At 37.2% G+C, this 16,791-nt stretch overlaps 3 protein-coding genes across 3 annotated transcripts; 2 read left to right on the plus strand and 1 right to left on the minus strand.

Annotated features, from left to right (window-relative positions):
- The first annotated feature begins 1,109 nt into the window (after positions 1-1,109).
- LOC109157960 (E3 ubiquitin-protein ligase RNF169-like) lies at positions 1,110-2,909 on the plus strand. Its single transcript, XM_019305759.1, has 5 exons — positions 1,110-1,469; positions 1,539-1,728; positions 1,821-1,870; positions 1,955-2,029; positions 2,281-2,909. The coding sequence occupies exons 1-5, from the start codon at positions 1,225-1,227 to the stop codon at positions 2,789-2,791; spliced, it is 1,071 nt and encodes a 356-aa protein (XP_019161304.1). The 5' UTR covers positions 1,110-1,224; the 3' UTR covers positions 2,792-2,909.
- Positions 2,910-2,997: 88 nt separating this feature from the next.
- Positions 2,998-5,628, minus strand: LOC109157959 (probable carboxylesterase 11). Its single transcript, XM_019305758.1, has 2 exons — positions 4,677-5,628; positions 2,998-3,735 (listed from the first exon to the last, which is right to left on the minus strand). The coding sequence occupies exons 1-2, from the start codon at positions 5,564-5,566 to the stop codon at positions 3,198-3,200; spliced, it is 1,428 nt and encodes a 475-aa protein (XP_019161303.1). The 5' UTR covers positions 5,567-5,628; the 3' UTR covers positions 2,998-3,197.
- Positions 5,629-14,419: 8,791 nt separating this feature from the next.
- On the plus strand, positions 14,420-15,984 carry LOC109158089 (F-box/LRR-repeat protein 4-like). The gene is made up of 3 exons (XM_019305910.1): positions 14,420-15,478; positions 15,740-15,841; positions 15,925-15,984. Exons 1-3 carry the CDS (start codon positions 14,420-14,422, stop codon positions 15,982-15,984), a joined length of 1,221 nt encoding a protein of 406 aa, XP_019161455.1.
- Positions 15,985-16,791: the final 807 nt, after the last annotated feature.

Raw genomic sequence — 16,791 nt, forward strand, 5'->3', positions numbered from 1 at the left:
CAATTTGTACAGGTTACTGGCCGGTCACTTGTAGGAAGAGTGGTAGATGCATTGGGTTTCACGGTTATGAGCGCAACAATGGCTTCAAGTGAAATTACAACTTGAGTGAAGAGATAACGCAACATTCTTCAACATATTACAACATGCTGGTGAAGGGATAACGCAAGCATGATGTGAAATTACCACTTTGTTCTTCAGTTTCACGGCAATTAAACGAGAAACTAACAAAGGACAAAATCGTATTAAAATTGCAAAGTTAAAGACTTAATTGGTTGAAATTGAAAGTCGAAGACCAATTTGTGAATTTAGCTATAGTCGAAGGACCATTTTAGATATTTACTCTTTAAAATATTACCTATTTTTGCTTATCACAATGTATATTTGTCTATTTCAGTCAATTCTCTTCTGCCTAGCAGAGTAGCAGGTAAAGGTAAAAGGTGTATATTCTTTGGCGGTGCAGGGTACTAGCTGCATCTGAGAACACAACATAACTCCCCTCAAACATTTGTAATATTTTGGCTTTTTTATTTTTATTTTTTAATATTAATAGTGATTTTTATTTTTTAATATTAATAGTGAGATGAGTGAAATTTAGTTTTTGACATTTTTTAATATTAATAATGAGAATTCTAATAGAATTTTTTATTTGTAACATTGTGACTTTTTTTTTTAATATTAATTAATAGTGAGATGAATGATTTATAATATGTTTTCCATTCAAACTATTTTATCTAATTAATTATATTTTATATTTTGTTTTAAATATTTTTTTATCTTAATGTATTTTGATTTTTCACCTCTAATCAATAATATTTATGACTCGGTCTATTAAGTGTTTCATTTTTTTTTTCAAAATATCTCATTAGTTTTAATTTTTTCATTCCCACTGAAAAAGATTTCTGGATCCGTCCTTGATCTCAAATTAGTTTTGTCTAACTTTATCTAAATTTTAAAATGTTTTCAAAAAGAAAATCTAAATTTTAAAATATTACCTATTTTCGCTTATCACAATATATATTTGTCTATTTCAGTCAATTCTCTTCTGCCTACCAGGTAAAAGGTAAAAGGTAAAAGGTGTATATTATTTCGAGGTGCACGGTACTGGCTGCATCTGAGAACACAACATAACTCCCCTCAAACATAGCCGTTATATCTGGGATGCCCTGCCCAAAGATTCAAAATCTAACGGTTATTTCAAAACCCTAGCGCAGGGCGAATTCCGACATGAGAGAAACAATGGCGAAGGAAGAGGAGTGCCCCCACCCCCAGAAGCCAAAATCTGAAGATGGAGAAAAATCAAGCACTCTGTTTAGCCCTGGGTTCCGGTCCGTGGCGGCGATGGCTGGTTGGGACGAAGAGGCGCTTCTGATGGCGTCTCTCGTAGTAGAAGACACTCCCGACCGAAATCCGGAACAGAAAAAACGCACTGGTCTCCTCAATTCCACCACTCCATCCACCAAATCGAGAAGGTATTACCATACATCTCTGTCTGTATTCATGGCGTTCCATTGTTTCCGTCTAAAATTCGGTGTTTCCAGGAAAAGGAGGGCTCAGATACGCGTGACGGTTCTCGATCTCGAAGAAGTTGAATGCGAGAAAAAGGAGACAGAAACCACCGAGTCCGGTGGAACTTCCGACAGTAAGAAAGGAGGAAATGCTGAGTCAAAGGCAAAGGAACCATCAATCCCCTGCAGCATTGATAAGCTTCGTGAAGAACTTTCTTGTGCTGTAAGAGTTACTCCCCCAATCTCAATTATGTATTTATAGCTTGTTTCTTTCTATGATCTTGCAATTTAGAAATTGGTCCATGGAATTTGCAGATTTGTTTGGAGATTTGTTTTGAACCAAGTACCACTCCTTGTGGACACAGGTACAATCTAACTTACCAATTCTAGTCCATTCAGTCATTTAGTAGTTGAAATTTATGAGTAATTTGCATTCAATTGGTTTGTAGTTTCTGTAAAAAGTGTTTGAGATCTGCTGCTGATAAATGCGGGAAGAAATGCCCAAAATGCAGGCAGCTTATCAGGTACCTTTTGGATATCTCTATCACTCCGTGTTTTTAGCATATAATATAATATATAAACATAAATGTGCAATCAAACTATCAGCTTGTGTTGCTTAGATTCCATCAATCCAACTATCAGCTTAAACTTTTAGTTGAGATGGAGCACATGTTTCAATTCTATGTAGTAAGCGTCAGTAAGGTTTGTTTGTTTGTTTCAAGAATCATGGTTGATGAATTATGTATATATAATCTTCTGAGTTTTGATCTTACAGCAATGGAAGATCTTGCACTGTGAATACAGTTCTCTGGAATACAATTCAGTTATTATTTCCACAAGAAGTTGAAGCAAGGAAAGCTAGTAATGGTAAAGTTCAGCAACAAAGTCCAGCAAGAACTCATCATCATCATCATAATAGTCGAAATCGAAGAGTTGGGATGTTAAATAATAATAATAGTCCAGAGGCAGAAAGTGAGCAGCAGCAGCATCAAAGCCTGGGAAGAGCAAACACCAGCAGGAGTAGAGTAAGAAGAGAGAGTGGGAGGCCAAGTAGAGGCGATTTCGTGAGTGTAAGGTCAAGAAGGGAGTTGCCAAGCCAGGATGAGGATTCTGCATTGGCATTGAGATTGCAAAGAGAGGAATTCATGGCAGCTTTCAGGGATGATTCTGAGGAACAGGAGGAACAACGCAGGAGGACCTCCTCCCTTGCAGTGGCCAGAGCAAATCTGAGAGCTATGGCGTCAAGAGCCATTAACATTCGAACTAGAAGTCGGGGAACATACTGAACTCTGGTTGGCATGTTTTAACAATTACTCTATTGTTATGGTTTTTTCTCCACCTTCTCCTCTGAATGCCCCTTGGAGGTTAGAATCCATCTGTTATTTTGTACTAATACATTGAAATGGCATTGAAACTTAAAAGATATATACAGCCATTTTTAGTGAATGTATTGTAAATTTCTTTGGGGTATGAATTCAAATCACTACAAAAGGAAGAGAATTAGGATATATTTCATTACAAAAAAGTTTTATTCACAAGAGATGGTACAAAAATGTAGACAACTGCAACAGTGTTTCCTGCTACATCGCCTCAAAATATTTTACAAGGAGAAGAGTGAACCTCAGGAGAAAAGCCCACCCACCATGAATCGAGTATGAAGACACCTAAACTATAACTCAACCATCAACTTACTTAGTATGAAAACTCATGGCCTCGAAGTGAAATATACTTCTTAACCCAGATCGAAATGTCCTCAGCACAAGCTTGAGCTTGAGGAGTATTAAGAAGCATGCCAATTGTTGCAAATTCATGGACCGCATCCTTATAGTAGAGAACAGGAGCATCAACATTGACCTTCCGGAGTTTCCCTGCGTATGCAATGGCTCTATCTTGCATCCAGTCATGCTCTGCCACTACTGTCAATGTTGGAGGCATCTTCTTTAATGGAGGACCCCTTCCCGGGACAAGTGGATTGGCAGCAGGGTGGTCTAAATCGAACTCCTCCTCGGGAAATAATAATTTCCATGCAAGTATACATGTCTCCTTGTCGTAGAAGTAGGAATTTGCCAGTTTTATCTCTGAATTCATTGGAACACTTCCAATGAAAAAAGGGTACATCAAAACCTGTGCAACCACCCTTACTGGGTCCAAAAGCTTACCTGCCTCTACAGCTTTCCGAGTCACATAATCTACAATGTTTCCCCCACAGCTTACCCCAAGAAGGACACATCTGCACAAGATGAGGATGCAGGAAGTGTTAGGCTTTTAGCAGGGGTTACTGGGTTAGGACACATCAAGTAATATATGAATTTACCTTATTAGAAATCATATGCAAATGGCCTCTTAGCATTCGTATCAAGTAATAAATAAGTAGACTTATAGGTTTGTTCCTATTAAGAATTCTACATTGTAGAAAGTTCACAAACACCCACACATAACTGAAGAATTCAATGATCACAGATAATATAAATTTCTTTGAGGATCTACCCTAGCCATTTGGAAATTGCTTATTGACCAAAACATACACTTCCTTTTCTTCTGTTCTCAATCACTTAATATGATTAAAATACCTCTGCACTTTCCAGTTCTGGAAGGAGACATGGAGTAGCAGCCTAGGAGGCACTGAAGAATTTCGCTGTGTGTGTGTGTTAGACTTTGGTGAATCTTAATGTCTCAAAAGTGAAAAGACCAAGGAGAAATGGAAATAAAGATTCCTACCAATGAATTTTGGGAATACTTGTAAAGTAGGTAGTCATATGGGGCGTATGCACCATGTATATGTTGTTCATTACCACCATGCTCACATCAATCTATGTTGGGCAAAGGCCGGTGAAGAGCCAAGTCCAGCACCTGGTTAGGGAGATCGTTGGGTGGAGGCCTAAAAGGGCCAAGTTCAGCACCCTGTCTCAAATGTGGCAAAGTTGCGCTATTAGCTATAGCTTTTGGCATAGTGATAAGCGCTTAATCCCAAGTCACGGGGAGAATTGCTACTACACTATAGTTTTTGGCTTATTCATACTAGCATTAGAATTGTAGCATTAATAACCAGAAATAAGGCAATACAACAGATATACACTTGTCAAATCCACATTTCTGTTTGATCTTCAGTTCAATCAATCAAATTACCACAATAGAAGAGAATAAGCACCACACCAAAAGATGCAAACTAACCTTGATGGATCAGCATGAGCAGCCAACCAAGGCTCCACCATTGATGCTCCAAAGGCATCGGCAACATGCTCCTGAACATCAGACTTTCTCAAATCTGCTCCTCCACCACCACCGCGCTTGCTCCTACTTTGTGATTTACTACATCCTGCCAAATTCGACTGCTTCGCCAACCAATGCAGCACCTTCAATCCATCCTCAAAGGCTGCCGGGAACCGATTCTCTGGAGCTAACCTGTATCCAACTCCCAAAACAATCACATCGCACAGTTTTGCAATTCTCCTACAGAACAAATCATTCGCCACCGTATTGTTGCTCCCGCTAACAAATCCGCCAGAGTGAAATTGCAACATCACCGGCAATTTTCTAGGTTTCTTACCGGCCGGTGAATATCCGATGTACACCCCATTCTCGCCGCTTATCAAATTCAAGTCAATGTCACGCCATCCGTCGCTATTTCTCCGATTATGACCTTTCCTCTCCGTCTGCGAAACATCCGCGATATTGTTAAAGGCAAGAGAATCAATGCTGTTCCGGCGAAAAAGAGGCTGGTTAGGATCGGGTCCTGAGAAGGAATCCGACTTTTTAAATGAATCGTTGTCCTTAGATTTGGATTGGAGCTTGGGATGGGAGTCCGGGGAGTTGAGGCAGGTATCGGGAAGGAATATTCTGAGGGAGAGAGAAGTTAAGGGATCGATATGTATATCCTTGGTGGCGACGGCGTCGGCGAACACAGGATTAGCGGCGGCGATCGGTTCCTCCTCCGGGCGGGACGTGACGCCAAATGAGGTGGCGCCATCGGTTCCATCTACGTTTTGGATTCGGTTCTGCAGCCGATGCTTCAACATATGCTTAAAGACAACACTAGAGAATTTTACACCGACGCTAGGCATTTCCACCCACCACCCAACCCCAGACTTTTCTCCTTCCTCTCTCTTTCTCAAGAATCATAACCTTGCCGGAGACTCTTTTTTGAATTGGATTCCAAAACAGACCGATTTTTAAATCATATCAAAACAAGGAATTACTTACTTTTGAAAGTTTTATTATCCAAGATTTTGAAAGTTTTATACTTTTGGAAGCCGTTTTGTAATAACATTATGACTTATGAGGAAGCAATTGAAAAACATTCTCAATTATTTGATTTGATATCTGTATTTTTTATATTAATGTTAAGAAAGTTGAAATGTAATTTTTTTATATATAAAATGCAATTATACTTTGAAAAAGAAAGTTAAAAAAGATTAGTGGTATTTTTGTGAAACAATGTTATGGGTTGGACATTACATACAAAAAAGGATAGTACACCCGTCAAAAAACAGTTGAAAAAATATATGAGAAGTTTGAACAATCGTACACTGAGCTCCCAAAATTTTTGTAAACGTTGAAGAGTTCGAATCTAGATACGGTTGTTGAAATACAAGTCAATCCATGTTGGTGATAAAGAACCAAAATCGATTTAATATCTCAAAAATAATATTTATATATACACACATAAGTATATAAAATAGGCTAAAGTGTCATTCCGCACCATAAACCAATAGCGATTCTTCATGCCGCACCACGAACTTTCATAAGTGCTGATGAGATGCACAAATTAATTTTTTTTTTTTCATTTAGAACTTTTAACAAGTTATCCGGTAAAGTTGATGACTTGGCGCCGGTAGTATTGATGTGGACTTATTAAACCTGAGAGATGGAGTCCACAGAAGCATTTTTAATTATTAAAAAAAAAAAAAAAAAAAACTTGACACCAGCGTGAGCTCTCTTTCTCTCTCGCTATCTGGACGAAGAAGGAACAAGAGACGGAGTGAGCTCCGGCGTTCCCTTCCGGCGAAGCAAGCAGGCAGCAACAATATCTATCTATCTGAATCTGAGATTTTTTTTCCTTCCTTTTTCTTGCCTATTCCCTTTTCGTAACGGTGATGGAGAGGCAGCACTGGGGAGTGAGAACCCCATCGTATCTTCAGCCGGCGACGGTGCCTCAACCGCACCAGAATTCTCCACCGCAGAGGAGCAGCTTGCCGGAGATTTACCCAAACCCCCCGATGTTCTTGGCCTCGAATCAGTTCTCTCCCATCTGCGTGTGTCATCGGATTACGGGCTCCGTCGTTACCACCCTCTGACGGTGCCGGAGATTCCTTTCTTTCTTGCCCATTCTTTTTCGAATGCTCTGACCTGTAATTTGACCAAGAAGAATGAAATTCATCAAGGAACCTTGAATCTTGAGGATATTCGAGGAAAGATAGTTTCTTTAGCAAAGGATCAAAATGGGAGCAGAATATTGCAGGATAATCTCGTTTTCTTGGACAATGAAGGAACTGAGATTGTGCTATCTGAGGTTATAGAATACGTGGTGTGATTTAATTTGCTGAAGAACCAATCTGGGAGTTACCTTATTCAGAAGTTTTTCTCAGTGGGCAATGAGAACAAAGAACTAATATTATTATAGCAGTGCACGACGGTGTTTGGCGGCGTCTAGAAGCGAGACAAAGTGTAGTTGCCAACTTGCCATCACCGTTGTCCGTCGTCGAGGAAGAAGATGGAGGGCGAGATCGAGTTGGAGAGATCAAGTAGGGTGTTGGCTAACACTCTTCTTTCTGCGTCGATAAAAGAGAACTTCCCGATTATCATCGCCGTCAATGGCTAAAAGAGAAATGCTAAACATGAATAAGTCCACGATTATCATCGCCGTCAATGTTGAATCAGCGAACTTCCCGAAATAAACTGTGGTGAATCCTCCACTGCTTACAGAGCCTGTGTGATCGGGTCTCGACGCTGAAATTAGAGTTTGACCGGTTATAGCGGGAGAAGAAGAAGACAAAAGTTGGGGACAAGAAGTACACCTGGACGTCGGAGATCAAGAGTTCGAAGGAGGATGGGTTTGACCGGAAGTACAAATGGGTGGTGAAGATTAACAACGACTGACGGGAGCAAGGGAGCACCCGAGAAGAGCTACAAGTTGACGGCTGAGATCAAATTAAAGGAGAGGGGAGGGCGAGAAGACTGTGTTGATTACATGTGTTGATGAAAAATAAAAGAAAAAATCCATGTCAGCAAATTATAACCTGCAACCTATAAGTAACCTGTAAAAAGTTCTAGATGATTTTTTTTGTTTGGTTTGTGCATCTAATTAACACTTATAAAAGACTAGGGTGCGGCATGAAAAATCAATGTTGGTTCATGGTGCGGAATGACACTTTAGCCTATAAAATATTATTGGATATTTATCCGAAATATATATATACACACCAATATATATAAACGGACTTAAAGGTTATATATACATGTATATCTACGAAAAAGATATACCAATATATATCAACCACGAATATATCAAAAGATGGAGAACGGATTCTTGCTTACAAGTATAATCTAAACAAGAAAGAAGGAGAAGGAAGAAAGAAATGTACGAGTTAGGCGAAGTGTCTTTCTTTCCTTAAAACCTTATTTGCCACATCCCAAAAGTGCTAGGAGCGTTGTGGGCTAGGTCTCCCAGGATAAAACGTACAACGGTTCGACGTTTGAGTACCCAAAAGAACGAACCCGGCGAACAAGAGCACGGGCAAAACACAGCTTCAAGAATGGAGTAGGAGCAGAATTTTGAGAGGAAAAGAGAATTTCTTTGTGTGTGTTCTTGTGTTGTTTCTCACTTTCTTTCTCACATTATCTCCAAAAAGGTTGCTCCCACAACATGTTTATATAGGAGATTGATACTAAATAGCATCATCATGACACATTAACCAACATAAATTCAATTTAAAAATTGAATTCTAACGTTTGAAACGGTCGTACTTATTATCGAAATAATATTAACAGTCACGAACTTAATATCCGATTAATTCGTACCAACCATAACGACCTAGTTCAAAATATCTGATTGACCGAGAAGTTCGTATAAACCCGAAAGTTTAACGAATTGGGACCGGAAACCACACCCGAGTGGTCTGCAAGCACCGAAACGGTGCAGCACGAATCAATGCATAAAGCATTGACTCGTGCTGCTGCCACGATAGGAGCACAAAAGGAGCCAAAGATTATTAAAAATCAAGGCACCACACGAAAGCTTAAAAATAAGCTTTCAAGTTTCGTGCATGCATCATTGAGCCACGAAACTTGTGCCAACATGAATTTGTGCTTTCAAACCCAAATTAAGCTTTCTAATTAAAGCTTACAATTCTTAAGCTTATCCATGCACCTTTGTCCCAAATTCCAATTAAACTTTCCAAAGCTTAATCACACTTAAGCTTTTAACACAAACTTTCGTGCAGGCAACGAAAGTTGTTAAAATGCTAATTTTTTAATTAGCATCTAAACTTAAGTTTTTGACGTCTCTCAAATAGGTTCACTTTGATAATCAATTTCTCATTCACCTATTACCCATTTTGAGCGTACATTATATCAAATTCTTCGTCTCACTACGAAGAACCTGAATCCACATTGACCCGACCCAAATTGAAAGTGGATCCCACATATATTTGTACCACAAAATAATCACTCAAAATGTCATTTTAATGCTATTTTTCCAACAATCCATCCGAGAGGGGTCCGAAGTATGACCATTTTTTGTATTGCTTTCTGGACTTTTAAGTCATCGATCGACGGTTTTCGTTTTTGCCTCTCTGTTATTAGTGTTGACGATTTTCGTTTTTACCTCCCTGTTATTAGTGTTGACCGGCGTACCATCCTCTTTTATATGTAATGTCCAACTTTTAACATTGTTTCACAAAAGTACCGTTCATCTTTTTCAACTTTCTTTTTCAAAAGTATAATCGCATTTTATATAAAAAATAATAATATTAAATTTCAACTTTCTTAACATTAATATAAAAAAACACAGATATCGAATCAAATAATTGAGAATGTTTTTTAATCGCTCGCTCGTAATGTTATTTCGTTAATTCAGACCAATGAAAAAATATAAACCATACGAAAAAAAAAAGAAAAACAAAAACAAAAACAAAAAACAAAAACAAAAACAAAACAAAAAATCATTTGGCAAAAGTACTTTTTATGGTCTTTGATAACACGGCTTTCGAAAGTACATGATTCCTTGTTTTGCCATAATTTAAAATCCGGTCTGTTTTGAAATCCAATTCAAATTACCATCATCCTCAAAGAACGCATCCCTTTCTCAATGGGTGGGGGTATACACATGATGATTACTTGATGATCATTAAATAATACTTTTATCCGTAAATTATACGATATATTGGTAGAACTTTTTCTAGAACTTATAGTTTATTTTAAGTTATAAATAAGTTATAATATTTTAAATTTTTATCATTTATTATTAACTCATTCAATCATTTTTTTTAAATCACTCATTTTTTAAAAAATTGATAAAATAGTACTCTAAAATATTTTAAAGAGAAAATTTCAATTTTGATCATATAACTATAGGGGTCTTGTTAATTTCAGTCTCTGACTTTTAAAAGTGTCAATTTAGTACCTTAACTATGCAATTTTTGTCAATTTTGGTCACTCCGGTCAAATTGTCGGCCAAATTGTGCCGGAAAATTTTAATTGTTAAAATAATGAGGGTATTCTGGTCATTCACGTCTCTTTTCTTCTTCCCAAGCGAGTTCATCACTTCCTCTCCCGTTTCTAGCGAATGCAATGAACTAAGATGATGCGGAAAGGAGGCTTGATGATATTAAAGATGGGGTTTACAGGGAGAAAGAACACCGGAAACGGGAGAGAAAGGGATGAACTTGCCGGAGAAGAAGAAAAGAGGTTTGAAATGACCAAAATACCCTCATTATTTTAACTATTAAAATTTTTCGGCAAAATTTGGCCGGCAATTTGGCCGGAGTAACCAAAATTGACAAATATTGCATAGTTAAGGTACTATATTGATACTTTTAAAAGTCATGGGCTGAAATTAACAAGACCCCTATACTTTTAAATGTTTTCACTTTCAACGAACTTTATATTAGAACATTCTAAATATTTAAATTAAATCATAGTTGAAAGTGATCATGGTGACGAGGTCGCTATCAAGAAATAGGTCAAACCTATATTAGATTCTCTAAACATCACACCAATGTCCAACATACATCATGAGTGACCTAAGTCACTAGTGCACCGTTGCGTTAGACTTGTAACTTGTTGGTGAGAGTTTAGCATTGTGCTCTATATTCTAATACTATAATAGAGGTCGCTTTTAGCTAGTTGAGGGTTCTTTAGTAGATCTTAGCAGTCTCGTTCACATTATATTCCAATGAGGCTAGAGAGTGCAATTTCTCACACAACGAAGTCTTCAAAGCGCTTTGACAGTCTTGTTACCCAAGCCTATGATGACACACTTATTTATTTATTTATTTATTTATTTATTTATGCCAGATTGTTTTGTTTTGTAATTTAATTACTTACACATTTTACTTTAGTATGTCTATAAATATTTCCACCAACTCCTTGTGACATTCATTCAATGCTTTGAGACTAAGAGCATCCACATTTGTGGATTATTTGGAGATATTTCAGACATTAATTCTCCCCACTCAAGATAATAGCTAATGTGGAGAAGAATTATTTGAGAGATAATTCTCCTGCAAATGAAGGGAGATTTCAGACAATGGTGGGCCCCACCAAAAAATTAAAATAAACCATCACAGGTGACAGCCACGCGTGGCTGTCACCATAGCGCCTGACTGGCGCGTGCAGTGCACGCGCCTGACATTCTTTTTTTTTTTTTTTTTAATTTTAAAAATTTAATTTCCCTTTTTTTTTTCCTTTTTTTCTCTCCCCACCCATCTTCTCTTTCCTAATCATTCTTACATTATCCCCCAATTCTCCCCAACAAATGTGGATGCTCTAAATAAAAGAAAACCTAGGCGGTTATTTCTCTTGAAAATTCAAGTTTTAATCAAACCTTGTGAATTTTTTCACTTATCAAGGTACTCTTCCTTGTGGCGTGTTGGATTTTACACCTTCTAGGTTGCTATTATGGATCTCATAGAGGTTTAAAAGTAAAATCATTTCCTTGTTTTTAGAAATTTTGAAACCTGATTCTATTTCACGACATTAGTTACAACATCAGGCCTTGTATGGGTGACATCATTTTCTGACATAGTTGGTTTAGGTGAAATATATATTTCAATTATTACTCCATTAATATTTATTTTAATATATGTTTTATAATTAGAGAAATTTTCAATTTTGGTCACATGACTATAGGGACTTTGTTAATTTCAACACCTAATTTTTAAAAGTGTCAATTTAGTACCTTGAGTATGTAATTTTTGTCAATTTTGATCACTCCGGTCAAATTTGGCCGGAAAAATTTAATCCAACATTTAGTATATAATCTGAGGGGCAAAATGGACTTTTGATCCTTTCTCCTAATTGTTGTTGACCCGGTTCATCTTGAAGAAGAAGAAGAGCTGCATGACGGAAGGCGCAGCGTCGACGCCGATCAGAAATCCTCTTCCTTCGCTCGCTCTTCGCGAAGAAGAAGTGCGGTGCCGAGGAAAAGAGCGGCCCGCCGCGCTCGACAACCTTGAATTCCACGTTCGGCAAGAGCCAGAGCAGTTCCAGCGGAGGTTCAAGCATTTTCTGAAACTTAATCTCTTGCAGCATCGTGGATACTAATGATTAAGTTGTTATGCCGATGCAGCAGTGCCAACCGCCATCCTCCAGCAGCCCGTTGTTGGATAATGACGCCAAAACCTCGGCGAAGATATGTAAATCGGAGAAGCTAAAGTCGAACCTGGTCAAATGTGTATGAACTGGGTCAACAACAATTAGGAGAAATGATCAAAAGACCATTTTTCCCCTCAGATTATAGACTAAATGTTGAATTAAATTTTTCCCGTCAAATTTGGCCGATAATTTGACCGGAGTGTCCAAAATTGACAAAAATTACATACTCAAGGTACTAAATTGACACTTTTAAAAGTTAGGTGTTGAAATTAACCGTCATGGGACCAAATTTAAAATTTTCTCTTTATAATTGTATGTATTTATAAATTGTAATTTTGATCATCAACATATTTATTTGTGAAATTTAAATATTCATCAATATTCAAACCAAATGTATGTTACGATACACCATAACTGCAAAATAATTTAAATCAATAACCAATTAGGTTCACTCAAAATCTAAAACTCTATTCAAATTTTAAGTTTTAAGTTGAATATTAGAACAACATTTAGCCCTATGTTTGAGCTAGGTAAATGTGAGGTACCGTAAAAAAATGACAGTGGATAAAGTAAAAAAGAGATGATAATATATGTAGTTGGAGTAGTTAGTATGTATTTAGATTACCGTGAGGTGTATATATATATATATATATATATATATATATATATATATATATAGTAGGGCTAGAATACACAAGTAAATAGTAGTGAATGGATGAAAACAACGATTATAATGGAATTACATATGATGAATAGGTGGGTAGATGGGTGCAAGGTGTGATAGGTAGGTGATGAGTGGATTGGTAATGAGATAAGTAATATGATGCATAAATAAGTTTAACACAAATGACAAATAGTGTGACAAATAAGTTTAACACAAATGACAAATAGTGTGACAAATGTTTTTCATGATTGGTTTAGTGAATTATGAATGTTCTAGATGATAATGAGATTATTTATGCAGTGGCTCTACTATATTATATATGGCGAGCAAGAAATGGGGCTGTATGGGATGCATGCTTGTCGAGGCCACGGAAAATAATTGTTGCAGCATTCTCAGCTGTACAGTCGTGGCGGCTTGTCCACCCCGACCGGGGACACCTGGTGGCCGAACACGCTGGTGGAGTCAACGCCACAAATGTGACCCCAGGCCAGGATACCACTGTCGCACTGCCCAATATTACGGATGCCGCTACAGCTGCACCACGAAGCCTTCCGCCTACTGTCTTGCCGAGCCAGAGCATAGCAGCCACACGTACGGCCACACCCCACGTTGGCCCTACTACAGTACGGAATCGGTGCTACTTCGACGCCGCTTTTTGTAGTTGTAGGGGCGATCCTCCTCGACGAACAAGGAATGTATATCTCAGCTTTTTCTGCACCTATGACAGACTGCTTCTCCCCGCTTATGGCAGAGGCGTTCGCATGCAAAGAAATCTTGTCTTGGTTATGGGACCGTGGAGAACGATCGGTCGAGCTCTTTACAGATTGTTTTAACGCTTCAACAGTATCTATCATCTGCGACTAGTTCGCCTCGCTCGTATCTTGGCTATGCTATTGATAGCTGCAGAGTCCGTATGACTTCTTTTAATTATTGTTCGCTTCAATTTGTTTCTAGATCAGATAATTACTTAGCTCATACTTTAGCATCTACTGCTTTTATTCAGTCAACTACTATGTATTCGGATTCTAGCCTGCCAGACTCTATTTCAGCATATTTTCAATAAATGCCGCACATGCTCCTTTCAAAAAAAAAAAAAAAGTTTAACACAAATGAGTGAAACAAAAGTTTATAAATAATCCTTTCAAAAAAAAAAAAGTTTATAAATAATGATGGTAGTGGTTAGGGATGAATTGCAACATGTGGAGCACACAATTTATTATTATTATTATTATTATTATTATTATTTGTTGAGTTTCCAAATTCCTTTTTTAATTTTTCATTTGTTTCCATTTTAATTTGAAAGATAAGAATTTGAACCAAAAAATAATAATAATAATAACTCCAATTTTCCTCCAAAAAAAAAAAAAAAAAAAAATCTCCAATTACATACATGAGATTGAGAATAATACATACATGAGAGCTCATCTCATACTCGGCAATGGAGAGACTAGGAGATGATGTACTGGCCTTGATTTTCCACCGGATCCAAGACCGAAATGACAGAAAGTCATGTTCTCTAGTTTGCAAGCAATGGTTCATAATCGAGGGCATGACATCTTCAAATCTCCGCGTTTTCGAGCCCAACCTTCTCCGAAACTTCCTTCCCAGGTACCCAAATCTTCTTAAATTCGAATGTTCTGAGGTAATCTCGAATTCCCATGTCGAATTTTTGGCCCAGACGTGCCCAATAATTCAGTCATTGAACCTGAATTTCAAGGAAAAAACTCAACTTTATTATGAAACGGATGATAATCTGAGCTTTGATGATTTTGATGATGAGGGTCTGCGTGCTATTGCAAAGGGCTGTTGTGATTTAAACTCGGTTTTATTGAGGAAAAGAAGTGGTGTAGGAGATGCTGGGGTTTCTTCACTGGTTAATTTTGCGCACAATTTGAGGGTTTTGGACTTGAGTTACTGTCGAAGGGTTACTGATGAAGGGCTTAGATCTATTGGGACAGCCAATTCTTTGGAGAGTTTGAATTTGCAGGGTTGTTGCTTGATATCGGACTTGGGTTTGAAGTCCCTAGCTTTAGGGCCTTTGTGTCATACCTTAAAGAAATTGATGATTGCTGAATGTGATCGGATTTCAGACTCTGGGGTTGAGAGTTTGATGAAATTGAGTTGTTTGGAGGGGTTAGATTTGGGGGACTGTGGGCCAAAAGTGACTGACATTAGTGCAAGAGCTTTTGCTGCAATGAGAAATCTGATGAGATTGAATTTATCCTGGCTTGTAAATGTATCGGATCAAACGCTTATATCTTTGGCTCAAAATTGCAAGAACTTGACGTCCCTTAATTTGACAGGTTGTGAATTCGTTACTGGTAATGGGATTTGCTCCTTCCAGAATCACGAATCATTGAAAGAGCTTATTTTGAGATATTGTAAAAATCTCTTGGTTTCTGATTTGGTGTATTTGGTGCATGGATGCGAGACGCTAGAGCGGATCGTGCTTGATCGAGCACTGAAGATATGGATTCCCGCACTAGCGGATCATAATGTAAGAAATACTTGTAGGATTGAGTGGAAATGATAAGCATGAATACTCATTTAAAACAAGCCTACGATCAAAGTGTTCTAGTGGAGGAAAAGGGGCAGTCATCCACAACCATTGTCGATCGGGAAATGCTTCTTACCCCTACAAAAACCACAAGTTTGGAATGTGTTATGATGATGCTGGTGGTTATGGAAACATAGAAATTGTAGTTTTGGAGCATATTAGGTTTTATCCATTCTGAATTCTGATAACTCTCTGCTGCAGATTCTGTTTGTGTTAATGGCTGACTTTTGGTACAGACATCATGATTATCTGCTTCAGGTTGGAATGGTTTTCGGGAGGATCCTGGACTGGATTTCAGGGACTGTTAGAATTGAGTTCCGAGGATGTTGCGAATAGCTAGCTGCTTTCTTTTGGCTGCTGGAGTTTCTGAAAATTTTGTGTTGCAGATTCTATTTGTGTTAATAGCTGATTTCTACAGACAAATACTATGTTCCACTGGTTTTTGAAGGATGCTGGTTTGGTTTTTAAGGACTCCAAGTTCTACTCCCAAATTTTACTCCACTCTTATATTCTTGATGTAAACATTTCTTTTAGAACCCGCATAATAACAATAGTCTATCATTGTCTACCACATCAAAGAGTAAAAGTGAGAGTGAGGGAGTAGAATTTGGGAATACATGTAATAAAACTCGTAAAACAATTGAGTTTGGTTTTTTGGGTGCTGGACTTGGAAGGACAGGACAGGACAGTTGCTGCTAGTTTTATTTGATCTAATACTTGTACAGGGATTTGCATTTATTCATTATTAATGTTTTGACAACATCCACAATGGTTCTCTCCTTTTTTCCTTATTTTGTGGGTACAACTCCTCCACATCACCATCTAATTTCTTATTTTATTTTCTTTTGAGTTTTACTATATATACTCCTAAATCTTTCTCTGATATGACGGACTCTGATAAGTTATTTTTTTATGTGAGTCCCAATACAGATGTTTATATCAAAATTTTGTGTGTAAAAGTAAAAGTTGAGCGTATAAAAATATAAATAATATTTTCCTTTCTCTCAATCCCCCTTTTCATTTCTACACATTATTTTTTATTTTATTTACTTTTCTATAATTAATGTTTCAACTTTATTTTATTTATTTTTCTATAATTAATAATTTTAGCTTTATAATTTTTAATTTTTAATTTCAATTATAAATATAATTAAATAAATTACGAAATAAAATATATTTTAATTTTATAAAATATAATTTATTTATAAATTTAATTCAAGCAATTAAACTCGTAATTAAATAAAAATATAAAA

The sequence above is a fragment of the Ipomoea nil genome, unplaced genomic scaffold (assembly GCF_001879475.1).
Source record: "Ipomoea nil cultivar Tokyo-kokei standard unplaced genomic scaffold, Asagao_1.1 scaffold2805, whole genome shotgun sequence".
Classification (NCBI taxonomy): Eukaryota; Viridiplantae; Streptophyta; class Magnoliopsida; order Solanales; family Convolvulaceae; genus Ipomoea; species Ipomoea nil.

Coding starts and splice junctions, on each gene's coding strand:
- LOC109157960 (XM_019305759.1), top strand. CDS start 1,225: ATGAGAGAAACAATGGCGAAGGAAGAGGAGTGCCCCCACCCCCAGAAG. Junction 1,729..1,820: donor GTGAAGAACTTTCTTGTGCT/GTAAGAGTTACT, acceptor TGGAATTTGCAG/ATTTGTTTGGAGATTTGTTT. Junction 1,871..1,954: donor ACCACTCCTTGTGGACACAG/GTACAATCTAAC, acceptor ATTGGTTTGTAG/TTTCTGTAAAAAGTGTTTGA.
- LOC109157959 (XM_019305758.1), bottom strand. CDS start 5,566: ATGCCTAGCGTCGGTGTAAAATTCTCTAGTGTTGTCTTTAAGCATATG. Junction 3,736..4,676: donor GCTCATGCTGATCCATCAAG/GTTAGTTTGCAT, acceptor CATCTTGTGCAG/ATGTGTCCTTCTTGGGGTAA.
- LOC109158089 (XM_019305910.1), top strand. CDS start 14,420: ATGGAGAGACTAGGAGATGATGTACTGGCCTTGATTTTCCACCGGATC. Junction 15,479..15,739: donor CCGCACTAGCGGATCATAAT/GTAAGAAATACT, acceptor TCTCTGCTGCAG/ATTCTGTTTGTGTTAATGGC. Junction 15,842..15,924: donor TGGACTGGATTTCAGGGACT/GTTAGAATTGAG, acceptor TTTGTGTTGCAG/ATTCTATTTGTGTTAATAGC.